Source organism: Myxine glutinosa, chromosome 1 (genome assembly GCF_964187855.1).
Source record: "Myxine glutinosa chromosome 1, kmMyxGlut1.1, whole genome shotgun sequence".
Classification (NCBI taxonomy): domain Eukaryota; kingdom Metazoa; phylum Chordata; class Myxini; order Myxiniformes; family Myxinidae; genus Myxine; species Myxine glutinosa.
This window is the reverse complement of record NC_136261.1, coordinates 230,502,803-230,528,371: the sequence shown is the minus strand read 5'-3', so window position 1 is coordinate 230,528,371 and position 25,569 is coordinate 230,502,803. Positions and strand designations below refer to the sequence as shown.

At 42.5% G+C, this 25,569-nt stretch overlaps 2 protein-coding genes across 4 annotated transcripts in view; one reads left to right on the top strand and one right to left on the bottom strand.

The window, feature by feature from the left end:
• The window catches only part of LOC137434950 (dedicator of cytokinesis protein 7), a 264,889-nt gene that overhangs the window by 88,618 nt on the left and 150,702 nt on the right, over positions 1-25,569 (top strand). The window lies entirely within an intron of this gene.
• LOC137434959 (angiopoietin-related protein 4-like) lies at positions 45-25,569 on the bottom strand. Of its 2 annotated transcripts, XM_068128226.2 has the most exons (7): positions 23,695-25,569; positions 23,165-23,275; positions 14,575-14,668; positions 14,376-14,489; positions 7,744-7,839; positions 6,984-7,262; positions 45-3,564 (listed from the first exon to the last, which is right to left on the bottom strand). In XM_068128226.2, exons 1-7 carry the CDS (start codon positions 24,355-24,357, stop codon positions 3,311-3,313), a joined length of 1,611 nt encoding a protein of 536 aa, XP_067984327.2. In that variant the 5' UTR covers positions 24,358-25,569; the 3' UTR covers positions 45-3,310. The 2 variants fall into 2 exon arrangements, with proteins under 2 accessions (XP_067984327.2, XP_067984335.2); XM_068128234.2 differs by lacking the exon at positions 6,984-7,262.

Below are 25,569 nucleotides of genomic sequence, written 5' to 3'. Positions count from 1 at the left end.
TGTGCCATAAGATGCATGGTAAAAGGATACGCCATAAGCAAATGGACAATGTTTGTCTTTGTTTTTAATACATGCATGGTAAAAACGGTAGAACAAGAAAAACGGTAGAACACAATTGCTTAGAGGGCAAACATGATTGGAACCGCTCCTCGTTTCCATATATCCTACTCGGCTGTCTTTATCCGAACTAGCTGAAGGGCCTATGACGGGTAATTTAGTACTGTTCTTCTCAAACAGCTCTTATAACCATGTTCTGTGATAGTTGCATTATTTAGTTATGTTCAAATCACATTCTTTCGTGTGCACATATTTATTTGCAATTGAATTGGAGCTTCAGGTTTCCATCCACTTCTGTGCTGGCGCACACACCACCAGGGGGCGATATTTTGGCTACATACATACACGGTACATACATGCCCACATATGCGATAGCTGTATTATAGTAAGATAACCATAAGCTTTTGTATCTCTACTGTCTTTGCATGAATTAACTTTTCTTTCATACTGTTCTACAATCCCATCCATGCCTGTATGTATGCAATAGAACCACCTTTAGAGGCCATTTTTCCCCGCAGAGCAGGGGTTGGCCTTTTTCGAGCACCGTGGTCCCCTTTTTGAAGCGATGTTTTATGGCCGGATGCCTTTCCTGCCGCCAACCATGTTAGTCGCCTCTTGCGACACACAGGGAATTACCAGTGAACTGGTACTCAATTTGCCGACCTCGGAAGGATGACAGGCTAAGTCAACCTCCCTGGAGTTAATTCAGCGATCGACCGGGATTCGAACCCAGGATCCTAGGATCCCAAGCCGGCACCCTAACCGCTAAGCCAACACCAGGCTACCTGTATGTAGCCTCATACGAGCCTCATAGCTGGTGGAGAGGCTCAGAAGTTTGCGAAACTGAACTTCTGCCATTGATTGTGAAAAGTAATAGGTGGGTTTATTTGATGTTCCTTCTGGAGAGAGACATGCCTGGATTGAAAGGCATGCTCCAAGTGTTAGACCAGTATCTGAAGCTTTCCTGGTTAAAGGAGAGGGAAGTTGCTTCCGGCAGCCTGCCGGTGGGATCTGGAATTGTACTGAATAATGTGGAGCTGTACACAAAAATAATAGAGGCTTTTCGAGTGGATTGGAGCAGTCATTAATGTATAATAGAAACAGGAAGAACCCAAAAATTTACCTCTACTGGGAGAAGATATTTATTAGAGCATTTTGCTTGAGAGCGACATACTGACTGCATGGGTAGTTAACGTCAGTGAGCCAGGAAAGGTGACCTTGTATTCCACAGGAGCAGAGCAGGGTGCCAGCATGTGTCATTGAATGCCTGAGATGTTAAGTCCTGATTGCTTGAGATCTATTGTTAAGAGAGAAACAGCAACATATCACGTGTTGAGTGGCCGGATAGAACTCAGACTGGTGATCATAGATCAGGCAAATTGAGAAAAGGAAAAGTTTGATGTTGGCTATGATTGGGGATTCAATGACTTTGCTTTTAACTGGAGGTAAATTAGCCATCCTGGAGTTTGACCACTATTTTATATATTGAGGTAGAATTAATTACGAGTTTCAGGAATGTATTATTTTTGCTATTTCCTTTTTTAACTCAACTGGACTACCGTCCAGTTGAGTTCATCACATACTGAACCCTCCGGCGTCCGTCGTCTGTCGTCGTCGTCTGTCGTCTGTCGTCCGTTAACTTTTCGACGTTAACACTCCAGCGTCCACAAATATCAACCGATTCTGATCAAACTTGACATGCAGCATCCTTACCCCAAGGACCAGGTTGGTATTACATTTCAGCCCGATCCGTTGAAAAATGGCGGACTTAGGCGACCATTTTGTTTTTGGTCATGAAAACGACGTTAACACTCTAGCGTCCACAAATATTAACAGATTTTGATCAAACTTAGAATGTTTAACCCTTACCACACAAGGTAGGTTGCTATTGCATTCCAACCCGATCCGTCACAAAATGGCCGCCATAGGCCGCCATATTGTTTTCAGCTCCGAAACGACGTTAAGACTTTAACGTCCACAAATATTTATGGATTAGGATTATGGAATATTTCATTTATCTAACAACTGACCTACTTTAAAGTTGTCCAGTCAGTTCAGTTGAGTTCTGCTTCCCTGGAAGCTCTAGTTTGACTTGCAAAATCGAACATTTTTCAAGTATATTGGTCCGTTGCGTTTGTGGTTCTGTCTGTCTGTCTGTCTGTCTGTCTGTTTGTTTGTTTGTCACCGGCCTACAGGTCACAATTTTCAACCGATCTTAACGAAACTTCACAAAATGGTAGAGTTGGTCAAAAGCAAGCAGCCTATTATTTTTGGGGGCAAAAGGTCAAAAGGTCAACATAGGCCAAAGGTCACCAACTTTGCTAAATTTCTAAAATCCTCAATTTTCATCCGATTGACTTGAAATTTGAAGGGGACTTGCATATCTGGTCACTGAATTCAACCACCAACTATTTTTGAGGTCAACATAGGCCAAAAGGTCAACATAAACCAAATTTTTAAAATCCTCAATTTTCATTTGATTGACTTGAAATTTTAAAAGGACTTGCATATCTGGTCACTGAATTCAATCACCAACTATTTTTGAGGTCAACATAGACCAAAAGGTCAACATAGACCAAGTTTTTTAAATCCTCAATTTTCATCCGATTGACTTGAAAATTGAACAGCATTTGCACATTGAGTCACTAAATAGGGAAACGAACTATTTTTGAGGTCAAAAGGTCAAATGTCAACTCAAGGTCAACCTTCCGAAATCATCATTTTTCATCTGAAAAATCGTCACTTTTCTTCCTGTTGACTCGAGCTTTGATCAAGATTTTCAATTTTAATCTTGATGAAATGGACAATTTGCTGTATCAATGGAATTTTTTATCTTTGGGATGGGGGGCGGATTTTGCAAGTATCGTGCTCCGCATGACGTCTTCTTGTTGTTCTTTTCGTCTTTTATCCGCCCCCCCCCCTCCCCCCCACCCCACAAGATATTCTCTCCAGTCTTTTCATGGCTATAACTTCCTTCAGTTCATCTGCAATTTGACAGAACTTGCTCTGTCTAATTGCATGTGAGTTGAAGGTATCCTGATGTTTGAGGATAAAGTAGTTGCTAAGTTTTAAGCTTCTTACAATGTCTATCTTGTAATGCCAAAGGCAGAATGGGAGAAGCACCTGTGCATGGCCGAACAAGTTTGGAGACAATGGCATGTGTAACCTGTGGAGTTGAAAATGACCACGTGGGCTGACACTGGCATCACAGTCACAGGAACTCTATATTTTATCAATGGCTGTTTGTGCAGAATTATGTTGGAGGAGAAAGGGTGAAAGGATGCGTTGAGCTTTTGATGGTAACGTATGGCTTTGTCGGGGGAGTAACAGTGGGGCTGTGGTCCATTGGCCTCAGCATCATGGATGTGGTGCGAATGATGTGTTGGCGACCTCTCCAGGGTTTCCAAAGCATTCCTCGACATCTCCACTTCCGACCACTGCCTCTTTGTTCATTCAATAGCACTCCATTGAGGTTTGCATCACCACAGTCGGAAAACCACCAGCCACCTGCAATTGTAAGTTTCGTTAGAAGAATAGTAAAATGCTGAGTTTTAAAATTCCTGGGATATGGCGAAATAGCCCCTACACTCTCCCAACAGACATTGCAAACATATAATTAGAAAGATAAATATTGGTGCTAATTATTATCATTATTATTGATAGTTATAGTCAGAGTTAACTTGTTTTTATTTTAATGATGCTTTCGGACCTCACAAGCTTCCCATGAACTTCAGGGCAGGAGGAGGCCTTTAGTCCTGTCAAAGCCTGCACTATAATTGCCAACCTATGGCTGTTTCCCCCCATGCTCTATCCTTTCTAAATGCTAATAGTAAGGGAAACATATGAAAATCTGTTAACTAAATTGTTACCAAAAAATTTCTTCACCAATATGTTTGTAAAGGTGTGTAATAACACGTGTTAAAATGTTGAAGTTCAACTCCCGTGGGAAACCCAGAAAAAAAGCTGTTGAATTCGGGTACCGAAAAATTATTTTCGAGAATTTTTATTTTTTTAAATCGGCCCTTAAGTAACTTATGAGGGGTCAAATAAGGGTTTTTCATGATTCTGAGTTGATTGTTAACATTTATATTTTCACCACAGACACTCCTTTGTGGAAAAATAATTTCTAAATATATCTCATTTTCTACTTTGCAGGACATGGACATGGAGTCTAGCAATATGGATGAAGACGTTACTCCACCTGTGCTCAATTGCTTCATCTGTGCACGCTCGGATACACCAGCTGAAAGGCTCATACAGGCAACTCCAAAGGGATACTCAACTTTATTGAAACAAGCAGAAACTGTCAAAAATGTTACTGTTGTGGAACGTATGAAGGAGGCTCAAAAGGAAGGAAAACTGAGGTACCACCAGAAGTGTAAAAATGATCTGTACAACAACTTTGTTGCAACCACCAAGAAGTCAGCTCAAGCATCAAAGGCAGAGAAAGAGTCATCAAAGTTGAAGAGAAGACGCACTACTTGTGAGTTCAGTTCATCAACTGGCTGCAGTTCTAGAAGATCACAGTCAGTTGACCTCCTGTATAAGGATGTATGCATTCTTTGCAACCAACCAGCCCAGCTCTACAAAAATAATCCAGCACAAGCTAGAAAGAAATACAGAGTGCCAGATAATTTGACTGCAGATACACTGAAGGCAAGCTTGCTGAAGACAGCACGGAGTCGCGGGGATGACTGGGGCACTGAAGTCACTGGACGCCTGGAAGGGATCAACGACTTGGTAGCAGAAGAAACACTGTACCATTTGCGGTGCAAACTTATGTTTGCGAGAGGTGACAGTTTGTCCAAGACTGATGAGGAAGGAAAAAGGAAGAGAGGACAGAGGAGTATTGATGAGGAGCGAGAGGCAGTTTTTATTGAATTCTGCGAATGGTTAGACTCAGAATTAGAGCATGGGGTAATGAACATGGACCAAGTCCATGAAAAGCTGCAGGAGTTTGATCAGTCACCAGAGAAGAGCCTTTCTTATTCAAAGCATTGGCTAAAGATAAAACTTCTAGAGAAATACGAAGACACCTTGTATTTCACAACACAGGAAAGAAGGGCAGATGTACTCTGTCTCAAAGATGGCACCGACAATATTCTGTGAGAGCATCATGCTAATCTTGACCATGGAGATGAGAAGACTCAGATCATAAAGACGGCACTCAAGTTCATATCCAATGATATTGCCTTGATTGATTTAGGTCCAAAGTCATACCCCACCACACACAGTATGACTGACATCGATAGTCAGCTGACACTTGTTCCTGCAAGCCTTCAGATGTTCTTGAGACCGATTGTCAAGACAGACGAAAGAGTTGCTGGTTGGGGGCAGAATTTTATTAAGGCCTGTCGACCTCGGTCTGGAGTATTGCCACACCAAATGGGGCTTGCCATACAACTTGATCATAGATTTGGGTCAAAATGGATGCTCAACAAGTTCCACCGGCTGGGATACACTGAGTCTTACACGGAGACACAAAACTACAAATACTGCTTCCTTAATAGTAGGAGTGGAGATGATGTTCCAGATACTTCTGGCACTCTTGACACCATTGTGGAGGAAACCGATGAACAGATCAATTATGAGGTTGCGGTTAATGCTGCGCTTGAGGATCAATCAGTGATGACAGCCAAAGTGCCAGCCAGTGAAAGTGAATTGTCAAGTAATGATCAGGTGGTCTTTATGGAGGTTGGGGAAACAAACAATGCAGTCACTCAGTTTGTTGGAGACAATATAGATTTAAACATTGTCTCTATTCACGGAAACACTCCCTTTCACTCAATGGGTTGGATCGAAGTCACCTCGAAGAGGGCTGAGTACATCGACATCTTCCTTGACACAGAAGCCACCAAGGAAACAGTGATTCAGGCTGGTACTGCGATTTTCAAGTACATTTACCATGGACGAGATACTACATTGGGTGAAATTCGGTACAACATGTTCTCAAGGAAGGCAGCGGCAGGAGTGATCAAACCAGAGACTCTACCTCCAACAGAGGGTGCAGCTGCACAACATTCACTCCGTGCCTACCTGCAGACCCAGGACTGGATCCTTCTACAGAGCATGTCTCTGAACCCCAGTGACTATGGATGGACAATAGGTGTGCATGGGTATGAGCCAGTTCCAACACTGGACCCCACGGCTCCTGAGGAGCTATTGCAGTTCACGAGCTGTAATTGTCATGGAGATTGCAGCAACCGGCGATGCAGCTGCAAGAAGAATGGGGTCACGTGCATCTCGGCCTGTGGAGGGTTATTACATCGCATTACATTACATTACATTACATTACATTATAATGGCATTACATGCAGAAACTGCAGTCATGATGTTGTTGAGTCTGAAGAAGACATAGACAATGACTGTGAAACTTCTGACATTGTGAATGAGAAATAACTCTTGAGTATTATATATGTATGTGAAATAAAAGCTACTTTGTGTGTAAATGTAAAAGTGAAAATATAAATGTTAACAATCAACTCAGAATCATGAAAAACCCTTATTTGACCCCTCATAAGTTACTTAAGGGCCGATTTAAAAAAATAAAAATTCTCGAAAATAATTTTTCGGTACCCGAATTCAACAGCTTTTTTTCTGGGTTTCCCACAGGAGTTGAACTTCAACATTTTAACACATGTTATTACACACCTTTACAAACATATTGGTGAAGAAATTTTTTGGTAACAATTTAGTTAACAGATTTGTGAAATATCTCATAAAATGCCCTTACTATAAGCATGAAGCAAGGAAGCAGCACATACCATTTTTAGCCTTCGATATGACTGGGCCGGGGCTTGAACCATGACCCTCTGAGATTCATAGCGGCGACCATAATGCCACCAAGTCTGGTTGAAGCTGTTCGCGAAGTGATATGATCATAACAACTTGAATTAGAACTTTATCTCTATTGTATTTGCACCAACCAGAGTGAATTACAGCGCAGTTTCCATCATCTTTGCTATCGTGGTCCCGATCACGTGTGGAAAAAGCTGCTCCTGACTGCTTCATCATGGGTGACTTGATCTCTCCGGACACCTGAGGCCCCAGTTGTAGGCGGTAGGCCTCGTTCCCTCCACTCAAGCTGAAATTGGCATGTTGTATGCTTTGATGCTCTCCGTTCCAATCATCGAGTTCCACACGCAGAATCATTGGGCCAAGTTTGGTCAGATGGAACATCTGCTCAAGGCCAATCCAGTGGTTCCCTAAGATTGGACACGAGTTATTGGACAGGAGGGTGAAAATAAGAAGGAAACTTCATTTTTTTCGAATTTTGCTTGTTTTTCAATTGGAGTTATTGATGTTTAACATGTAGCTGTCTTTTGACGTTGAATATGTTAAATTATGGAAATAATCATAACATAGACACAAAGTGAAAGCGAAGGAGAAAGAAAAAATAGGGGAGGCTGGGGATCGGCATATTTTGATGTAGTGCACATGAAAAACGATCCACGTTTCAATCCAATCAAACAATTGGGATAAACTTCCTGCTAAATACTACATTACAAACTGTGACCACTAGGGGGCAGCACATCCTTGTGCTTTGCCTGCATGCAGTACATTACATCCAATATCTAAATTTGGATCCCAATCTATTTCACCATTTTTATACCCATAAGGATTTATTTTATCCCTTCTCTAATGTAAAGCAAGGTAGGTGTAAAATGGTACAGTAACCTTCCCAACCTGTAAGGTTTCCAAATCCATTTTTGTAGGACTCCCAATCTCGATCAAAGCTCATGGAGCCATCAATGCGATGTTGGAACACTGTCCAGCCTCCATCTGAGGATCATACAAAGCCGCACAACAACTCAGTAGTATTTTGTTTCAATATTTGAGATTGAAAAATCACAGCTTGCTCAAATCATATATGTACACGATCATAACAAGAATGCTCTCTTTATGAGCTCATGTTGGTGTGTGTGTGTGTGTGTGTGTGTGTGTGTGTGTGTGTGTGTGTGTGTGTGTGTGTGTGTGTGTGTGTGTGTGTGTGTGTGTGTGTGTGTGTGTGTGTGTGTGTGTGTGTGTGTGCGCACCGATAGCCCCTGTAAGCACACCAATCCGGGCACTCTGTTGTATTAACATAGAATGTAGTGAAGAAGCGTTCAATCTTACATGTATGCAACTATAAAATATATAATTTTAATTATTTTCACAACATTTCTGTCTGTTTGACTCTTTCTGCAACAGAATGTTGTGTTTCTGAATAAATGAGGCGGTCTCCTGACTCTGTACTAAATTTGTCGATGATATTCACCGTTGTACGTCTTATTATAATAGAGCAAATGTATATGGTTATGTCGCTATGTTTATATGCGACTAAAACCTCTTCTTCTTCTTCAAATAAAATTACCACCCTCTTAATTAACCCTCTTAATTGCGTTAAGACTGCTGAGACTCCTCAGACCTTTGACGACCCTTTAATTCTCCCAAGACCCTTCACACCACCAAGACCCCTGAAGACTCCCAAAGACCCCAAAGACCCAAAACACCCCAAAGACCCAAAATACCCTTCAAGGCCCTGAGGCTCAAAAAGACCCTGAATACCAAAAAACCCAAAACGCCCCGAAGACCCAAAACACCCCGAAGACCCAAAACACCCTGAAGACCCAAAACACCCTGAAGACCCAAAAGACACAAAAGACCCAAAAGACCCAAAAAGACCCAAAGACCCTTAAAGACCAAGATTAACCGAACCAAAAGACCCTTAAGACCTAAAAGCCCCTGAAGACCCCGAAGACCCAAAAGACATCGAAGACCCTTAAGACCCAAAAGCCTCTGAAGACCCAAAAGACCCTGAAGATCCGAAACACCTCAAAGACCCAAAATACCCTTAAAGGCCCAGATGATCCAAAAGACCCTCAAGGCCCAAATGGCCCTGAAGACCCAAAACACCATGAAGACCCAAAAGACACCAAAATAGTCAAAGATGCCTACCCCTCTGAAACGACGTGTGGTGAAGCGCACGGAACGCCGAGTCACGCTAGTTAATACAATGCATGTGTGAACATTTCTCAAAACTGGAAAGGGGTGTCTCATTATGCTTGCTCGTCTGAGTTTATATTGGCACCTCACCATTGACCTTGTCCAATGTTATGTCATGCGACTCAATATGCTACCACAATGGCGATCAAGCCGGCCTGTTATTTGTTGGGTTGTGTACCCTCATCGGTATATTAATTATTTAGAGACCTATTACAGTTAGGTGAAATATTTATTGCTTTATGTCGCAGGTGGGGAATTTATGCCATAAAACGGTATAATGATGGTTTCCCAGGGTCCCGTGTCTCCCTCATCTCATCTTGTTTTCACATGAAATCTGAAAGTTTGACATGTCCATAAATATTAACAAATAACACCCAAGCCAGTGCTTCCCAGGTGTGTTTATCAAGGGGGGATGTAAATCTCGATAGCCCAGAAGTTATTTTGTAATGCAGTCTTGTGACCATTTCAACTCTGATGGACAAATAACACAAGGATCTACCCATTGTCATAAATATTATTGATGAAAGACTGTTTGATGGTGTATCAATACGGTGAGATATTAACGCTTGTATGCCTTACATTAGAACATCATCCTCTTCTTCTTTAGTAGCCACAATTATTCCCACATATTTGTGGGGTTGGCCGGGGTAGTCTTTCACGCCTTGGCCCCAGTCTTTCACGAACCGGCTGGCCAGGCCTGACGCCTTGCATTCAATGTGGAACTAATTGTCTGTTAGATATGACTGTGTAATGCTTGTTGAGACAAGGTGTTTATTCTCAAGATGGAGTAGAGTAAAAAGGTGACAAGTTATAAAATTGTAGTTGTAGACTTTAAGGAGTTTAATATGTGTGTAAAGATCGGCATAGTTTGGGAAATTACTGGTTGGTTCTGGATGTAGATTCATCTAGTTATCTAGTACAATGACGAGCAGTTGTAGAGGGAGGGGTTTTCACCAATGCTCTGAGTATAAATAAGTGGCAAAGTAGAGTAAAAGATGGGTTAGGGGGGGGCTAGGCAAAGAAGAAGAGACAGTCTTCAGTTACTTTACTGTGCACAGTGCTGTCTGGAATGCTTTGTGAATCTCGTACAGTGCCTTCAGAAAGTATTCACACCCCTTGACATTTTCACATTTTCTTGGGTTACAGCCTGAATTTAAAATGGATTAAAATGAGATTTTTTTTGTCACTGATCTACACATAATACCCTGGAATGTCAAAGTGGAATTTTTAAATATAATTTTTTACAAATTAAGAAAAATGAAAAGCTGAAATGTCTTGCATCAATAAGTATTCAACCACTTTGCTATGACACTCCAAAGTGATCTCAGGTGCATCCAATTTCGTTTGATCATCCTTGAGATGTCTCTCCAACTTAATTGGAGTCCACCTGTGGCCAATTCAATTGATTGGACATGATTAAGAAAGAAACGCACCTTTTGATATAAGGTCCCACAGTTGACAGTGAATGTCCGAGCAGAAACTCTACCAAGAAGTCCAAGGAACTGTCCATATAACTCCAAGATATAATTGTAAGGAGGCATAGATCTGAGGAAGGGTATAAAACCATTTCTAGAGTGTTGAAAGTTCTCAAGAGCACAGTGAGCTCCATCATTAGGAAATGGAAAGAATATGTAACTACTGTTACGTATTACCTCCCCAAACCCCGGTTACAGTGCACCTCAGAGTTTGGAGCAGGAACACGGCAGAAAGATTTGTATTTTTGAGTGTTCTAATAAACCATGGTAAAACCACACCAATGCACTTGTAGAACAAAACAAGCAATTGTATTAATAACTCTCACATTCACAATAATAACACTCTTAAAGAAAGTACAATGAAAATATCAAGTGCATCAAATGAACAATACATATGATGGTACCATCATTCCCCAATGCTCTCAAAGCAATAAACTCACGATACGCTAAACGTGAATGGAATGTAACATTCCCCAAAGTCAGTGCACAAATCCCAACGCTGGTTGAAGGTGGAGGTCGTGCAGAACGGCAAAACAAGATGCACCAAGCGGACAGCCTCTTCTTCTCCGAGGACAAAATGGCGTATAGGCCTGTATTGTGGCGCTTGATTTATCTCCAACAATAACTCACACTTGGTGATAAAACCTGAGACGCAGGTTTAATTTCACTCGCAATATATGACGATGTTGCAGGCAATCCATTTCCCGGGAAGCCTCAACTCCTTCGCGACCAATATCAAAAAGGTCCGCTCGCAGCGTCTGCAACTTTACGGTTGTATCTCCCTCATGGCTGTCTTGATCTCCTTCTCTCCCGGTTTGTTTGCTGCATCTTCCTTTTCCTTCACAAACACTTATTTTCACCTTTTACTAAAGTCATCTCCACTTCATTCAAAAATCTTAACAACAATATTACCTGAAACTAAAAAGCCTAACAGTAAATAATAACAACAAAGGCGGAAGTGACGGATCCATAACACTACCCAGACTGAGATGGATGGTGATAGTGACACTGAGATGGATGGGAGTGCAGAAGTTAGGTTGGTGGAAGGGATGTACAAGGGGATGAAGGGAAGAGTTTTGGTTGATCCTGGGATGTCAGAGGAGTTCAGTGTGAACATCAGTTTGAGGCATGGCAGCACTCTCAGCGCATACCTGTTTATCATGTTGATGGAGCTGGTAAGCAGGAAGGTAAACATGAAAGATATTCTGGGGAGGATATTGTATGCAAATGATTTGGCTGTTGTGGTGGAGAGTGGGCAGAAGATGCAGGAAGTACTGGGGGAGTGGAAAGAGGCATTCGAGAAACATGGGCTGAAAATGAGCGTGGAGGTGATGTGGGTTCAGCAGCAGAGAAAATAAATGAATATCAGGTTGGAGGGGAAGGAAATCTGACAAGGAAGTAGGTTTGAGTGTCTGGGTGGAACAGTGACTGGGGATAGCAAGTCCTTTTTGGTCTGGAGATGGTGGCACTGACAGACAACAACAGAGGCTGCAATTTTGCAAGAACAACTTGGTCAGGAGGATTGTGGGAGTGAAGAGGGTTGACAGAAAAAGAATAGATGAACTGAGGGAGGAGATTGGTGTGCAGATGGGCTTGAGTGGGAGATTGGTGAAATGCCAGCTGAGATGGGCTGGACATTTGGTGCAAATGGGGGAAGAGAGAATGGCAAAGACAGCGGATACGCTGAGGGAAGAAGGTCGGAGGAAAAGAGGTAGACCGTGGTTGAGATGGGAGGATTGTGTGAGGAGGGATACAAGTAAGGTGTGGGTGGTTGGAGGTTGGAGAGAGTTGGCTGAGAACAGAGGATGGTGGAGGAGTATCGTGGTCAAGGCAGGGCAGGAGCTTGGTGCCATCGGACCTCACCGCTTACAAAGGGAGGAGGAGGAGAACAAACTCCAGAGTTACTTGGTGGAGATGGCATAACCTGCTGGAAGGACAACAGTCTTTGCAGCACTTCACAAATCTAAGCTTTATGGGAGAGTGGCCAGACGGAAGGGACTTCTGACAAAAGGCACATGACAGCACGCCTGGAGTTTGCAAAAAGGCAGTTGAAAGACTCAGAGCATGAGGCAAAAGCTTCTGTGGTCTGATGAGACAAAAATTGAACTCTTTGGCCTGAATGTACAGCGCTACATCTGACAGAAACCGAGCACAGCTCATCACTCATCTACCACCATCCTTATCGTGAAGCATGGTGATGGCAGCATCATGCTATGGGGATGCTTTTTATCGTCAGAGACTTGGAGACTTGCAAGGATAGAGGGAAGAACGAATGGAGCCAAATACAGGCAAATTCTTGAGGAGAACCTGCTTCAGAGTGTGCAAAAGACCTTAGACTGTGGCAAAGATTTACATTCCAACTGGACAATGACCCCAAGCATACATCCAAATCAACACTGGCTGTATTTGGCAACACTGGCCAAAGCAACACTGTATTTGGCTTCAGAAAAAGAACATGAAAGCCCTTGAATCCCAATTGAGAATCTGTGGAAAGATTTGAAGATTGCTGTTCACCTTCGCTCCCCATCCAACTTGACAGAGCATGAGCGCATCTGCAAGGAAGAATGGGAGAAACTCCCAAAATGCAGATGTGCAAAGCTGATACAGACATACCCAAGAAGACTCGAAGCTGTAATCGCTGCTAAAGGCGCTTCTACAAAGTATCGACTCTTAGGATTGAATACTTTTGGAAATTCGATATTTCTATATCTAATTTTCAATAAATTTGCAAATATTTCTAAAAACATGTTTGCACTTTGTCATTTTGGGGTATTTTATATAGGTCATTGACAAAAATCTCTGTTTAATCCATTCTAAATTCAGGGAGTAACAAACACACTTATATGTGTAAAAATTCAAGGGGTGTGAATACTCTCTGAAGGCACCCTATGTGCTTTCGCAAACTCGACTTCACCCATCTACTGGTTGGATATAAATCGATCACGTAAAAAACCCCAATGACACACACACACATACATACATATACATGCACACATGCACACATGCACACATGCACACAATGGAGGTGAATACTTTGAGACCTGGTAGGTCTCCATTCCACTTCCTGAAACCCATCCTCAAGGGATAGTAGCCAAGAACAGCAACACACACACACACACACACACACACACACACACACACATACACATACACACACACACACACACTTTTTGAAGATACCTAGTTCTTTTTGACAGCAGAATTAAGGTTTTCAGCATACTGAGACAAGGTAATTGAGTCCAATTCCTACATTGTTCATTCCTCAACAATATAGCGACTACTGCCACTTTTCATTACCATGTCCTACTTGATCACCAATATGGTGAAGTGCACAAAGACCGTGTGATGATCCCATGGTGTAGTTACACAAGGTACATAGCCTTATGGTTGCCACTGCGGTGGTTGTAAACAAAACTAAAGGGTATGGAGGAAGAAATGCATTCAACCCAATGTTTAATTCTCATTGTTTTAAATGTGTATATTTAGATTTTTCCAAACTGAATTTTTGTTTCTATTTTTCATTTGGCACTGGTATAGACCCCGAAAGCTTACCTTTGTAGAAAATACTGTGGGGGTTTTTTTACATTAGAATGAAGAACTAGTGTTTCTGGTGAAGACCAATATCGATCTGCATGAGCAGACATCTGTAACAATGGATAAAGCAACAGGATGTTGGTTTATGTATGTTAACTGCCATAGGAAGCAAGGAGAAGCTGATGTTTGGGGTGTTGGCCTTTCGTCTGAGAACAAGAGTCGTAACCCTTTGTCGGTTAATTGCCCAAGCTTACATTTTGGGCGTTAAAGCTTCATTAACCATTTTTGATATAGAAACAAAAGCAGCTGTAGGAATGAACATACCTTCTCTCATTTGGCAAAAAGCCCAGAAACGTGGTGCACCATCTGGCTGTATGACGTGCATGCCACTGGATCGCTTTCCATCCATGTATATATCATGGCAGTGCTTGGGAAAGGCTGTAGATGGCACCAACTTTATAAAAGTCATCTTGCTAAACGTGAGGTTAAAGGTGGAGCAAGAAGCTTTTGGTGAGCAGCGTACCTTCAGTGGTGATGTTTTGAGACTCATTCCCCTCGAGGTCATCTTCCCATTCAAACTCTTGATTGTTGTTTTCATCATTCTTGATATCCCTCAGCTGTGCATGTGATGGTTTGAAAAGTTATGCGCAGCATTAAATAATGATATTTGTGTGTTTTATAAGGTTTGAATACTAAACATTTTTGATGTGCATTGGCTGTTTTCTTCCTGCAGTTTACAATCAAACATTTTTTTAATGAAGTTAGCCTCTGGTCAATAAGTTAAACACCCAAGTGTCCACATGCTCATGATTTGATTTCATCCACAAGTGTCTGGCAGGATCGCAGATAGTGCACTTACGTTTGAGCTGTCTAGCCTCGGTTCAATCCCGACTGTTTGTTTTTTTTGTATACAAGATCGAGGATCATGTAAGAGCAAACATTCATCACAAAAAAAAAAAACTGACACAGAAAACATATTGTTGTGATTGTGCCCTAAAGGCAAACCCCCTATGGTTCATTGCACGACAACATGTAGCCTGCATTAGTCAGTTATGTCTTATTTAATGTAAAGATTAGCCCTTTCCCATTGAGTAGTAAAAAAAGACCAAATATGCGTTGAGTTAGGCAGAATGTCAAACCTTAGTTAGTTAAGGGAAGCCATAACACCAGATGTGCAGAAAGGCGTGGCCATAAGCACGGCCCACGTGACCAATGGCAAGCCGGGAACCCGTCGCCATGATGCGACAAGCCTCAGCCAATGGGAGGCTCTGGAACATTTTGAGGGGCGTGGGCGGATCTGGTAAAAGCCCACGCAGATCGCAATTTCATTCTTTTTTGCCTGGGATTTCACCACGTCGACGACCTCCTGCTCTGTTCTCTCTTTGCCTCGTGCACGACACCAGGGTTGTCTTGCTTTCGGGATTTCTTGGAGGACACACCTGATCTCTTACCCCTTTCGCCACGCCCATGACGAGACCTCGCTTGCTTTTATATATCTCCCAAGACACGTGTGTGGCCTTTGTCTTCTTCGTCAACACCAAGTGTCTGCGCCGATCTTTTGCGCCATCTGGCTGACCCGCAAGTGTTGGCAATTTCTACACGACTCACCTGCGCTGAAGTTCATCTACCTTTGCTGAGTTCGTCCGTGCCAACTTCGAGGCGGCGGTTCGTCCTGCGGACCTGACGTCATCGAACTGCGAGCCGCGCACACCAGACCCCGTGGCCAATTGCGAGGAATCCCGGCATGTACATCGGTACGCCCTTTAACCAGAGTTATTCCCTGAGTGTGTGTGTCAGAGAGTGAAGGTGCCAGTGGGGTTTCATAATGATAGGTAAGCATTGTTAAGGTGTATCTTCATCTCTGTTTCTCTGTGCCTTCTGAATAAAAGGCTGTACATTTGATTCCTTTCCAACCTGTTCGGTACGTCCTTTCACCAATTGGCCTAGCATCATCCGAGACCGAATTTGGCTAGACTCAGGTCCATAAATCTCGTGGGGTTAACGCCGCTTTCCACACCGTGCAAAACCGCTCGGCACGCAATTGAATAAAGTGTGTGAAAGTGAGGGTTCGATCGCCGTCTTCGGTGACGTGTGCACCTTGAAGGTATTCGTGATGTTCCGGTATTAACCGAGGTGAATCACGCAACAAAATTGTTGTGCAAGAAGGGGGTTTTGAACCCGGCCCCCGCAACAATATGATAAAGGGAGCGGGAGACAAGATGGGGAGAGAGAGGGAAGCACACAAGTACAACAGTAGAGAACAGGGACATCGGGAGAACTGTGGGAGGGAGAGGGCTTGGGGGGGAGGAGGCATGGGAATGCGGAGGTGGGGGTGGGAGAGGTATAAAACACATAGACACTGTTAGAACTTCCAGGAAAGAAGTCAGTATTTCAAAAAAGTGAAAATGTCAGATCAATGCTTCTCCACAAAAGGGCATTGCATCATTGAGTGTGCAGTTCGTCAGATGCATGTTCAAGCTGGGTGTCCCATCGGCAAACATTAGTTTGTGGACATTGAAGACCCTTTGGTGCTTTTAGCAAAGAGAAGGCGAGTTATAGCCGGCATCTCGAGCACGTTGCAAGTTTATATCCTAAACTACGAGTGTCACTGCATCAGCAGCGCAGCTGTACCCCCCAGCAATGATGCAAACCAGCAGCCATGTGCTGCGCGCGAATGAATGAACGAATCAATGGTATTTATATTTATGCCCCATTCAATAACTCATATGTTTTGCTCACCATTGAGGTCAAAGCTTGTGGCATCGGTTTTAATTGTTTTCTGTAAATTGTGAAGGCCAAAAGGACCAATTATGTATAACTTGTGCAACAATGGTGTAATTTCTTTTTTAAACCCTCCTTCCCCCACCCATCCTCCCATTCACTGACCCATCTTCTGTCTCCAAGGACTGTGTAAGCATTTATCCATACCTTCCAGATCAGTTTAACATATTTTGACATTTAGATTCACGATCCACCAAATTAGGTCTGCACATTATGATGTCAAGACAAGTAAATTGCCTTTACATGGGGCATGAGGATATTTTTCATAATTAAACTCTGGCCTCGAAACAAATTTGCTGTATTATATGGGAAAATATTGCATGGGCCAAGTCGGCCTTCTCCCATCATAAGCAAAATAATGTAGTTGCTAATTGCAAGCCGACTTCAACACTGGTCTTTTCTTTAATGCCCTGATCTCTGACCATAGATTTGGCTTCCTCCCAGGTCATTCTACTGGATGGATGCCTTACATTTCTGAGGTCAGAGCGATCTCACTGCACATTTCTGTGCATTTGAATGTTTGGCACCCTGCCTTGAATTCCAAACTGTCAGCTATGGTATCTGTGGTATACTCTGCTATTAGACTAGACGGATTTATGGAAAAAAGGCCATGTATAAGCTTCTAGGTGAGTTTTTGGGTAAAAGTTGGGAACCTCACTTTTTAACATAATTAGGGTATGCTGAATTCGATTAACCCGGTTCACAAGCCGAATTTAGAATTTTTCTTCTTGAGTTTTGAATAAACTGCTGAAGAACTTGGGCATTGGTGAACTCAGAGGAGACAATCAAATCTGCAGAAGCGTTCGTCTGCAGAATATATAATGCGCACAGAACAACCTCTGTTGCTTCAGCACGACATATGTTGTTCTCCAAGACTGGTAAACCAGAAGCAAAGTCAACGACAAGTGATGCTCTTCATTTCCATTTGATGCGAGTACACTATCAAGCCATGGTATGGAGAAATGCTCATTGTGCCATACCTGACCTTCCTGCACCTGTGGAAATGGGGGTGATTCAGGACTAGAGCCTATTCTGACATCACAGAGTCCAATCCCAGAAAGTTGCCTCGAGATGATTTGTTGTGCATGCCAGAAGCAATGCAAGACTCGACCCTGCAAATGTCGCTATTCAGAGTCGAGGTGCACATCAATGTGTGCCTGTCAGAAACAGAGTGATGATCAGACCCCTTGTATGAATTTGATGTAGTTTGGCAAAACAACATGTGTGACATTCCTGAATGTTTGTGCTTCATGGCCATGTATACTTAATTTTAAAATAAATGGTTGTATGAAACATTATCTTATTAAAACCATTTCCCATTTTATAGTGTCCAATTTCAATATCAGTTTGAATGTCTCTTTCAATATGTCGCCAACCATAACATAGACTAGACGGATTTATGAAAAAAGGCTATGTATAAGCTTCTGGGTACATTTTGGGGTAAAAGTTGTAAAGTTAAAGTAAAAGAGCTGCATGTGAAATGTAAAAATTGGAAAAAAAAATATGCGCAGCATTAAACTATCCTATGATGTTCCCATCACCTATGTTCCCATCACCTGTGCCACTCGTAAGAAGAGGAAGAGGTTCAAAGATGGTTGTGATATATAAATGCTTGTTCAAAGAAATTGTCCAAAAATGGCAATTTCGCGGCCATTTTGTTTATGTTAATTAGAAGGTCAAAAACTCAAAATTCGGCTTGGGAACCGGGTTAATCAAATTCAGCATACCCTAATTATGTTAAAAAGTGAGGTTCCCAACTTTTACCCAAAAATGCACCTCACATTCACATTTCTCAGAAATCCGTCTAGTCTGTATTAGATGTCCTGTGCCACACCTAAGCAGTGCTTTGCTTTCAATAGAATACTATCCCATGCTACACTTCTAGAAGCGGGTGTCCCTTGATGAAGTTTTCTGACACCAATCCTCTGAGATATAAATCAATAACATGTTTTTTCATCACTGAAAAATCCATCGTGTCACTTCGCAGATGACTCCACTCTGTGCAGGATAGTTCCGCACCCCTCTGTTAGTCAGTCTCTGGAGCACCTGGGCCTCACTATCAATAATGTTATTATAAGCTCTACTTGGGAAGATTGTATCTCGAAGCTGGCCTTCAAACCCAGCCGCCACCACTGAACTCTGCAGAAACAAATTATTCATCAACCTCAGCTCATATCGGTGCACAAAGCCTTCATCTTGGGTGTTGTAGAATTCGGCTTCCCACTCTAAACCGGTGCTGTTGCTGATGCTTCCCTTCTCTACCCAACCATATCCTTTTTGCCATGGAGTTGAAGGTTTTACATGTCATTGGACTCTTGTGTCAGGAATCTCGTGTTATTTTCATCAACGATCTCTCTGACACTCTTGGAAAATACTCTTTGTGACTTTGCTGATGACTCCACCCTCTGCTGCAGCATCCCTCATCCATCAGATAAGCTGGAGACAGCCTCTTCCATCCCAGCAGACCTTGACAGAATCATGAGCTCTTTAATCACTTGGAATACAGTATGTCTTTCAATCTTGACAAATCTCACACTCTCACTGTTTCTCTCCGAAGGGACCCTCTGGTGAACCCCCCCATTATACTTTCTTAACAATCCTCTTGAAGAGGTTCAGTCAGTCAAATTTTTTAGCCTCGCTATGGGCCTTTAGTGACGCCAGCGCAGAACGGCTCAGGATCACGTAAGAGAATGAAAATAACAGCATAAAGAGAAGGGAAATGGCAACACCAACAGCAGCGATGAGGGAAAATAGAGTGAGACTTGGAGAAATAAGGGGTGTAGAGAAGAACTAGGGCTATGGAAAGACAAAGCGGATAAAGAAGATGGAAACAGCCACAAACTTTCAATCACAGAAGTGGAAGGAAATATTGGAAACTTGGAAAGAGTTGGGCTTAGGAAGGATTATTGGGGGTAGGGAAGATGGTTGTGGATAGGGGATTATCTGAGATGATGCTGAACGGCCGTATTGAAGCCCTGGAGGGAAGAATGAGATTGAACAGACGAAGAAAGTTGCTTCGATAGGCGGGGAATAAAGAGGAGTGAATGAGTGGTTGTGAGCAGTAAATCTGGATTTTGGGAGTTTCACCAGAAGGGGGTTACGATCAGACCTCATGTGCCTTGCAGAAAGAAACCAGGGGGTGGCAAGGGACAGAGCATGGGCAGGTGCAAATGGTGCAAAACTAGAAAGGAGGTGGAAAGGAAGTTAACTTTTCTCGATGCATTCACCATCCTCGATGACACTCTCTTGTCCTATCAAATCCTATACCTTCCCATCACCACTAGATCGTGCTCACAACACCACATGTAATCACATGCCGTGTGTCCTTTGCTATGGGTGGTGAGGTCCATTGCGTCATGCAAGACATCCTCTCGATGAACTTAGTGACAACCACCATGACATCATTCAGCATCACTCTGGGTTGCTCCGGTCCACATTCTTGATCGTAGGCCACTGCTTCTTCATTCTCCTGTTAGGTGAAGCCTTCACCACTCTCAATCTTCTCAGTTTCCCTTTCTTCAGATGTGGAAGCAGAAGTTGATTATCCGCCGAGGTGTTTATTTCATCTGGATTTCTTGGATTTGCGAGTCCCATGATTCTTACTTTTCCCGCCACTGCCATACACCACATCTGAGGAACAGTCTCTCAGGACACAGGTAATGTCGATAGACAACCATCATAGGATAGTCACCGGACTGTTAGCTCAGTCTCTATTAACTGTAACCCAAATAACTCGCCCCTCCCTTCACCCAACCGTACTCCCTCTAACCTCCCTGTCCACTTAACCTTTTCTTCCATTCAAAAGGCAACATTCAGAAATGGAATGTCTTCAGGACTATCATTTGACACGAACAGTGTCTGCAAGATGAACAATGTTATTTAAGATGACACTTTTCTTCCATTGCAATGATATCCCCCAAACAATTCTCACAAGAAGCTGGGTATCCTGTGGCTCTGTGATCATGGTCGCGGATTGATGTTTGCATCAAATGTTGAAACCTGATGGAGATCACCTTCCTCGTTCCCATTTTCACAGAATAAACACTTTTGAATGTGTGTTTTCTGTTTTGAACAGAAATTTTGAATGTTCTCTCTTCTGCTTTACTTTTTGTTTGTTTTTGTTTTGCTGAGAATTGAAATTTGAAATGGCAAGATTTGTGCCAAGATGCACAATGAGTTACAAAATTACCAGCACATGAATCACTCATAAAGTACAGTTCAGTTGGCAATGTATCAATGCCCCAAAACTGTTGTGCATTTGTTAGAAATGATGTGCAGGCATCTGTCTTTTCACGACTTGTTCCAGAACTCTGCAACAGCCATTTCAATGGCTCAAGGGAGACTTTCTGGCAAATGATTCAGTGAGTCTAATCTAGCTCCATGTTGTGTGTACATACGTTGGTAATTTAAGTTAATACAGTGCCTATAGAAAGTCTAAACCCCCTATCAAATATTTCACCTTTTGTTGCCTTATAGCATGGAATTAAATTGCATTAAATCAGACTTTTTCCATCTTCATTTACACATTGTAAGCCACAACTTCCAAGTTAAAAAGAAAATTAAACAAATTTCAGAAAATTAATTCAAAATACAAAACTAGAATATCTTGGTTGGATAAGTGTCCACCCCCCTTATAATAGCAAATTAGCTCAGGTGTAACCAATCACCTTCAAAATTGCACACCAAGTTAATTGGCCTACACCTTTATTAAATTGTAGTGATTCTGATTATTTCAGAATAAAATCAACTGTTCCTGTAGGTTTCCTCTGCTATGTAAAGCATTTCACAGCGAAGTCTCAACCATGAGCACCAAGGAGCTTTAAAAATAACTCTGGGATAAAGTTGTGGAAAGGCCCAGATCAGGGGAAGGGTATAAAAAATATTTCAAAGGCCTTCAATATCCCTTGGAGCATGGTCAAGACAATCATTAAGAAGTGGAAGGCGTATGGTACCACCAAGACCATGCCTAGATCAGGCCGTCCCTCCAAACTGGATGACCCTGCAAGGAGGCGACTGATCAGAGGCCACCACGAGGACAATGGAAACTTTGAAAGAGCTACAGGCCTTTATGGCAAAGACGAGTCAATGTGTGCATGTGACAACAATATCCCAAGCACTCCACAAGTCTGGTCTGTATGGAAAGGTGGCAAGAAGGAAGCCATTATTCAAAGAAGCCTACCTTGAGTCCTGCTTGAGGTATGCAAAAAAAATCACTGCGGAGATTCTGAAGCAATTTGGCAAAACGTTTTGTGGTCTGACGAAACCAGGATGGAACTTTTTGGCCGAAATGCAAACGGTTACATTTGGCACAAACCCAACACAGCACAACACCCAAAGAACACCATCCTTACTGTGAAGCATGGTGGTGGCAGCATCATGTTATGGGGATGTTTCTCATCAGCAGGGACTGGGGTACTTGTCAGGATAGAAGGGAAAATGGATGGAACAAAATACAGAAAAATCCTAGAGCAAAACCTGCTGCATTCTGCAAGAAAGCTGAAATTGCGACGGAAGTTCACCTTTCAGCATGACAACGACCCGAAGCACACAGCCAAAGCTACACTGGAATGGCTAAGGAACAAAAATATAAATGTCCTTGAGTGGTCCAGTCAAAGCCCCGACCTAAATCCAATCAAAAAATCTGTGGCTTGACTTGAACATTGCTGTCCATCAACGCTGCTGTCCATCAACGCTCCCCATGCAACTTGACTGAGTTTGAACAGTTTTCTCCAGAGGAATGGCCAAATATTGCTCAATCAAGGTGTGCAAAGTTGGTAGAGACCTATCCCAACAGACTCACAGCTGTAATTGCTGTCAAAGGTGCTTTCAAAAAGTGTTAACTTGAGGGGGGGAGTGGACACTTGTCCAACCAAGATATTGTAGTTTTGTATTTTAAAGTAATTTTCCGAAATTTGTAGAATTTGTTTTTCACTTGGAAGTTGTCGGTTAAAATGTGTAAATGAAGGTGGAAAAAGTCTGATTTAATACATTTTCATTCCACGCTATAAGGCAACAAAAGGTGAAAAATTTGAAAGGGGGTGTAGACTTTCTATAGGCACTGTATCTCTTCGAATATTGTGCATAAATTGCCGTTTTGCTATTAGGTTACATGCAATATTAGATATAGTCCAATATTTTATGTACTTGCGGTGTTGCAGTGCTATAAATCTGATTCACTTACCTTCAAAAGGAAAACTGTAAACCTTTAAATCTGGCACCTTGGTTTACTTTGCCATCCTCAGGCCTTACACAAATCTGTATTGCTTCTCACATACTTTAATCTGTGTGCTCTATAACTTGTGTAAATAAGAAACGTAAATAAGAAACCTTACCTGCTCCTGCAGCTGCAGCAGCTTGTTGTTCTGTTCATCTAACTTCTTTGTTTGGGAATGTATTATAGCAACTATCTCCCAGATGCTCTGGTTTTGACTGTTCATTACTTCCTGAGGAACATGAACATTCGAGGTTGTGTTTTATATATATATATATATGTAACCATGAAGACATTTTCTTTCCATCTTGTCAAGGTGTTAATAGGTAATATTTTTTTATCTTAACAAATTGCTTTGTTCCAAGAATAATTCCATTAGAGCGAGAGGATAAGACAGCAGATTGTGCTTACAAGACATCCAAGACATTAATGACATCTAAGACAAGGTCCTTTGTGTATTTTACATGAATGTTCCGGACATTTGGGACACAATTGATAAGTGAACACTTGGTCGGATGTAAAACTGCAGTTATTCCAGTATCATGAGCCATTGGCTCAGATTGGACTATTGCAAACAGGTAATGCATTTTTATACACCAAAGTATGATTCATAGATCCCTCCACATTATTGCTCCTGCACGTGGCGCTTACCTTTAGGTTGCGAATGTCCAACGAGCCAACATGAGCTTTATGCATGGTCTCCTGCTCGAGCCGAAGAAGTCTTTCCTCAAGTTTGACCTTCTCCTTGGCCACCAAATGCATTCGGGCCTTCAGCTCAGCTGCTTCCTGATTCTGCTGCATCTCTTTCTCCTCGAGGCGGGTGGCCCGTTTCTGTAGTGCAATCTGTCCTTCCCGTAGATTCTGAGCACGACCTGCAATTGTTTCGAGGCGCGTGCCGGCCAATTTCAGTCTTCCAAGTGCCTCCGAGACCTGCCGTGTTGTCCTCTCGGCCACATGGCGAAGTGCTGTACCAAGCTGTAGCACTCCATGTGCCAGGATGTCAATATTCTCTCGCATACTTCCTTTGTTTTTCGCCAACTCTTCATCCTCCTCCGAGCCACTGTCCTCACGCCCGTCAGCCTCACTCGTATGATCCAACGTGGAGTTTCTGTATTGATGTCGTTGCCTCCTGTTAGTTCCTAGGTCTTCATCATCGTTAGGAGTCACCTCTTCTTTTTTTTCTTCTCGTGAGTCTTCCAACCATCGTTTCACCTGCTTGTGCTGGACAACCACTGCACAACATCCAAACTCTGACATGATCCTCAATGACACTAATGTGACAACAGTCAACACATGTATACTAGCCATCAGCATTGGTCACAGCAAATTATAGTCCTGCTACGATGTTCTTGCAACTCGAGTTGTATGCACAGATATTTGGTGCTTGTTACCCCTAAACCGAGTGCGACTATCTCGACCATGGAGACGGTACAAGGCAGTCATCCTTTATCGTGGCTTCTCTTTTAAACGACAGACGGCTCCGCCCTGACAGCATTGATATCGGAGTGAACAATGAGTTGATTATATACCTCTTTGTCGAGTTGCGCAATAAGGTTGTGTCAACGACACTAAAGGAGGATGGTGGGGTGGAGGGAGGCATTAGGTGGGTGAATAAGTTCGCAATAAAGTTGATTATTTGAACAAAGTAAAAAGAGTATCGCTGGTATAGTCTCGGTATGGGATAATTTTCATAATCATTAATCCTTTTTGCAACAGCGAGGTCTTAACATGGAGAATCTGCTTTGCCAGGCGCCGCATGTTTATTTTATGGAGTCGGCTACTGATTTGACCCAGCGATACCATTCCATAGATTAAGAGGATGTTTTCTTTGGAGTCACTAAATGTCCCCACATTGTTGGACACTGCACAGGCATTTAACGTTTTTTCCTTTTAGTTTCATTTGACAACTTGTATCATCCAGGCCAAGTATCTGGGAAAGAGGCCAGCTTATGTATCGTGAGTTTATTTATTTATTTATTTTGAACTATGAATAATGCCCCCATATGCATGATTAGCTTGAATGTATTGGCTGGCAGAATGATCTAGAGTTATGCACACTTATTTCTGAGCTCTAGGTTCAAATCTCGAGCCAACTATATACTGTCATCCTGGCTTTGTGCTGCAGGGCGAGGCATCAATGTGTGTGCCGTCCCTCGGACGGGCATTAAACTGGGCATTCTGCCTGCCATCATTAGTGAGTGGATGTTAAAGTGGCTATGGCATCCTTCGCGAAGAGTAAGCGACTTATCGCCAGCACCTGAACGAATTCAAAATTTCTCCCGTAACTTATCGGGGGCACTGCACCAGCGTGACTGTTACACCCCCAGCAAATAATGCTACCCACAGCTATGTGCTGTAAGTGAAAGAAGAAGAAGAAGAAGAAGAAGAAGAAGAAGATTGCATTTATGTGTGAGGAAGGTTGTGCAGTAAAACGTGTTTATAAATTATATTTTATATTACTAGGGCGTGCCCGCACGTACGTGCTTGCCCGTACGTGCTTGCCCGTACGTGCGTGCAAAAAAACAT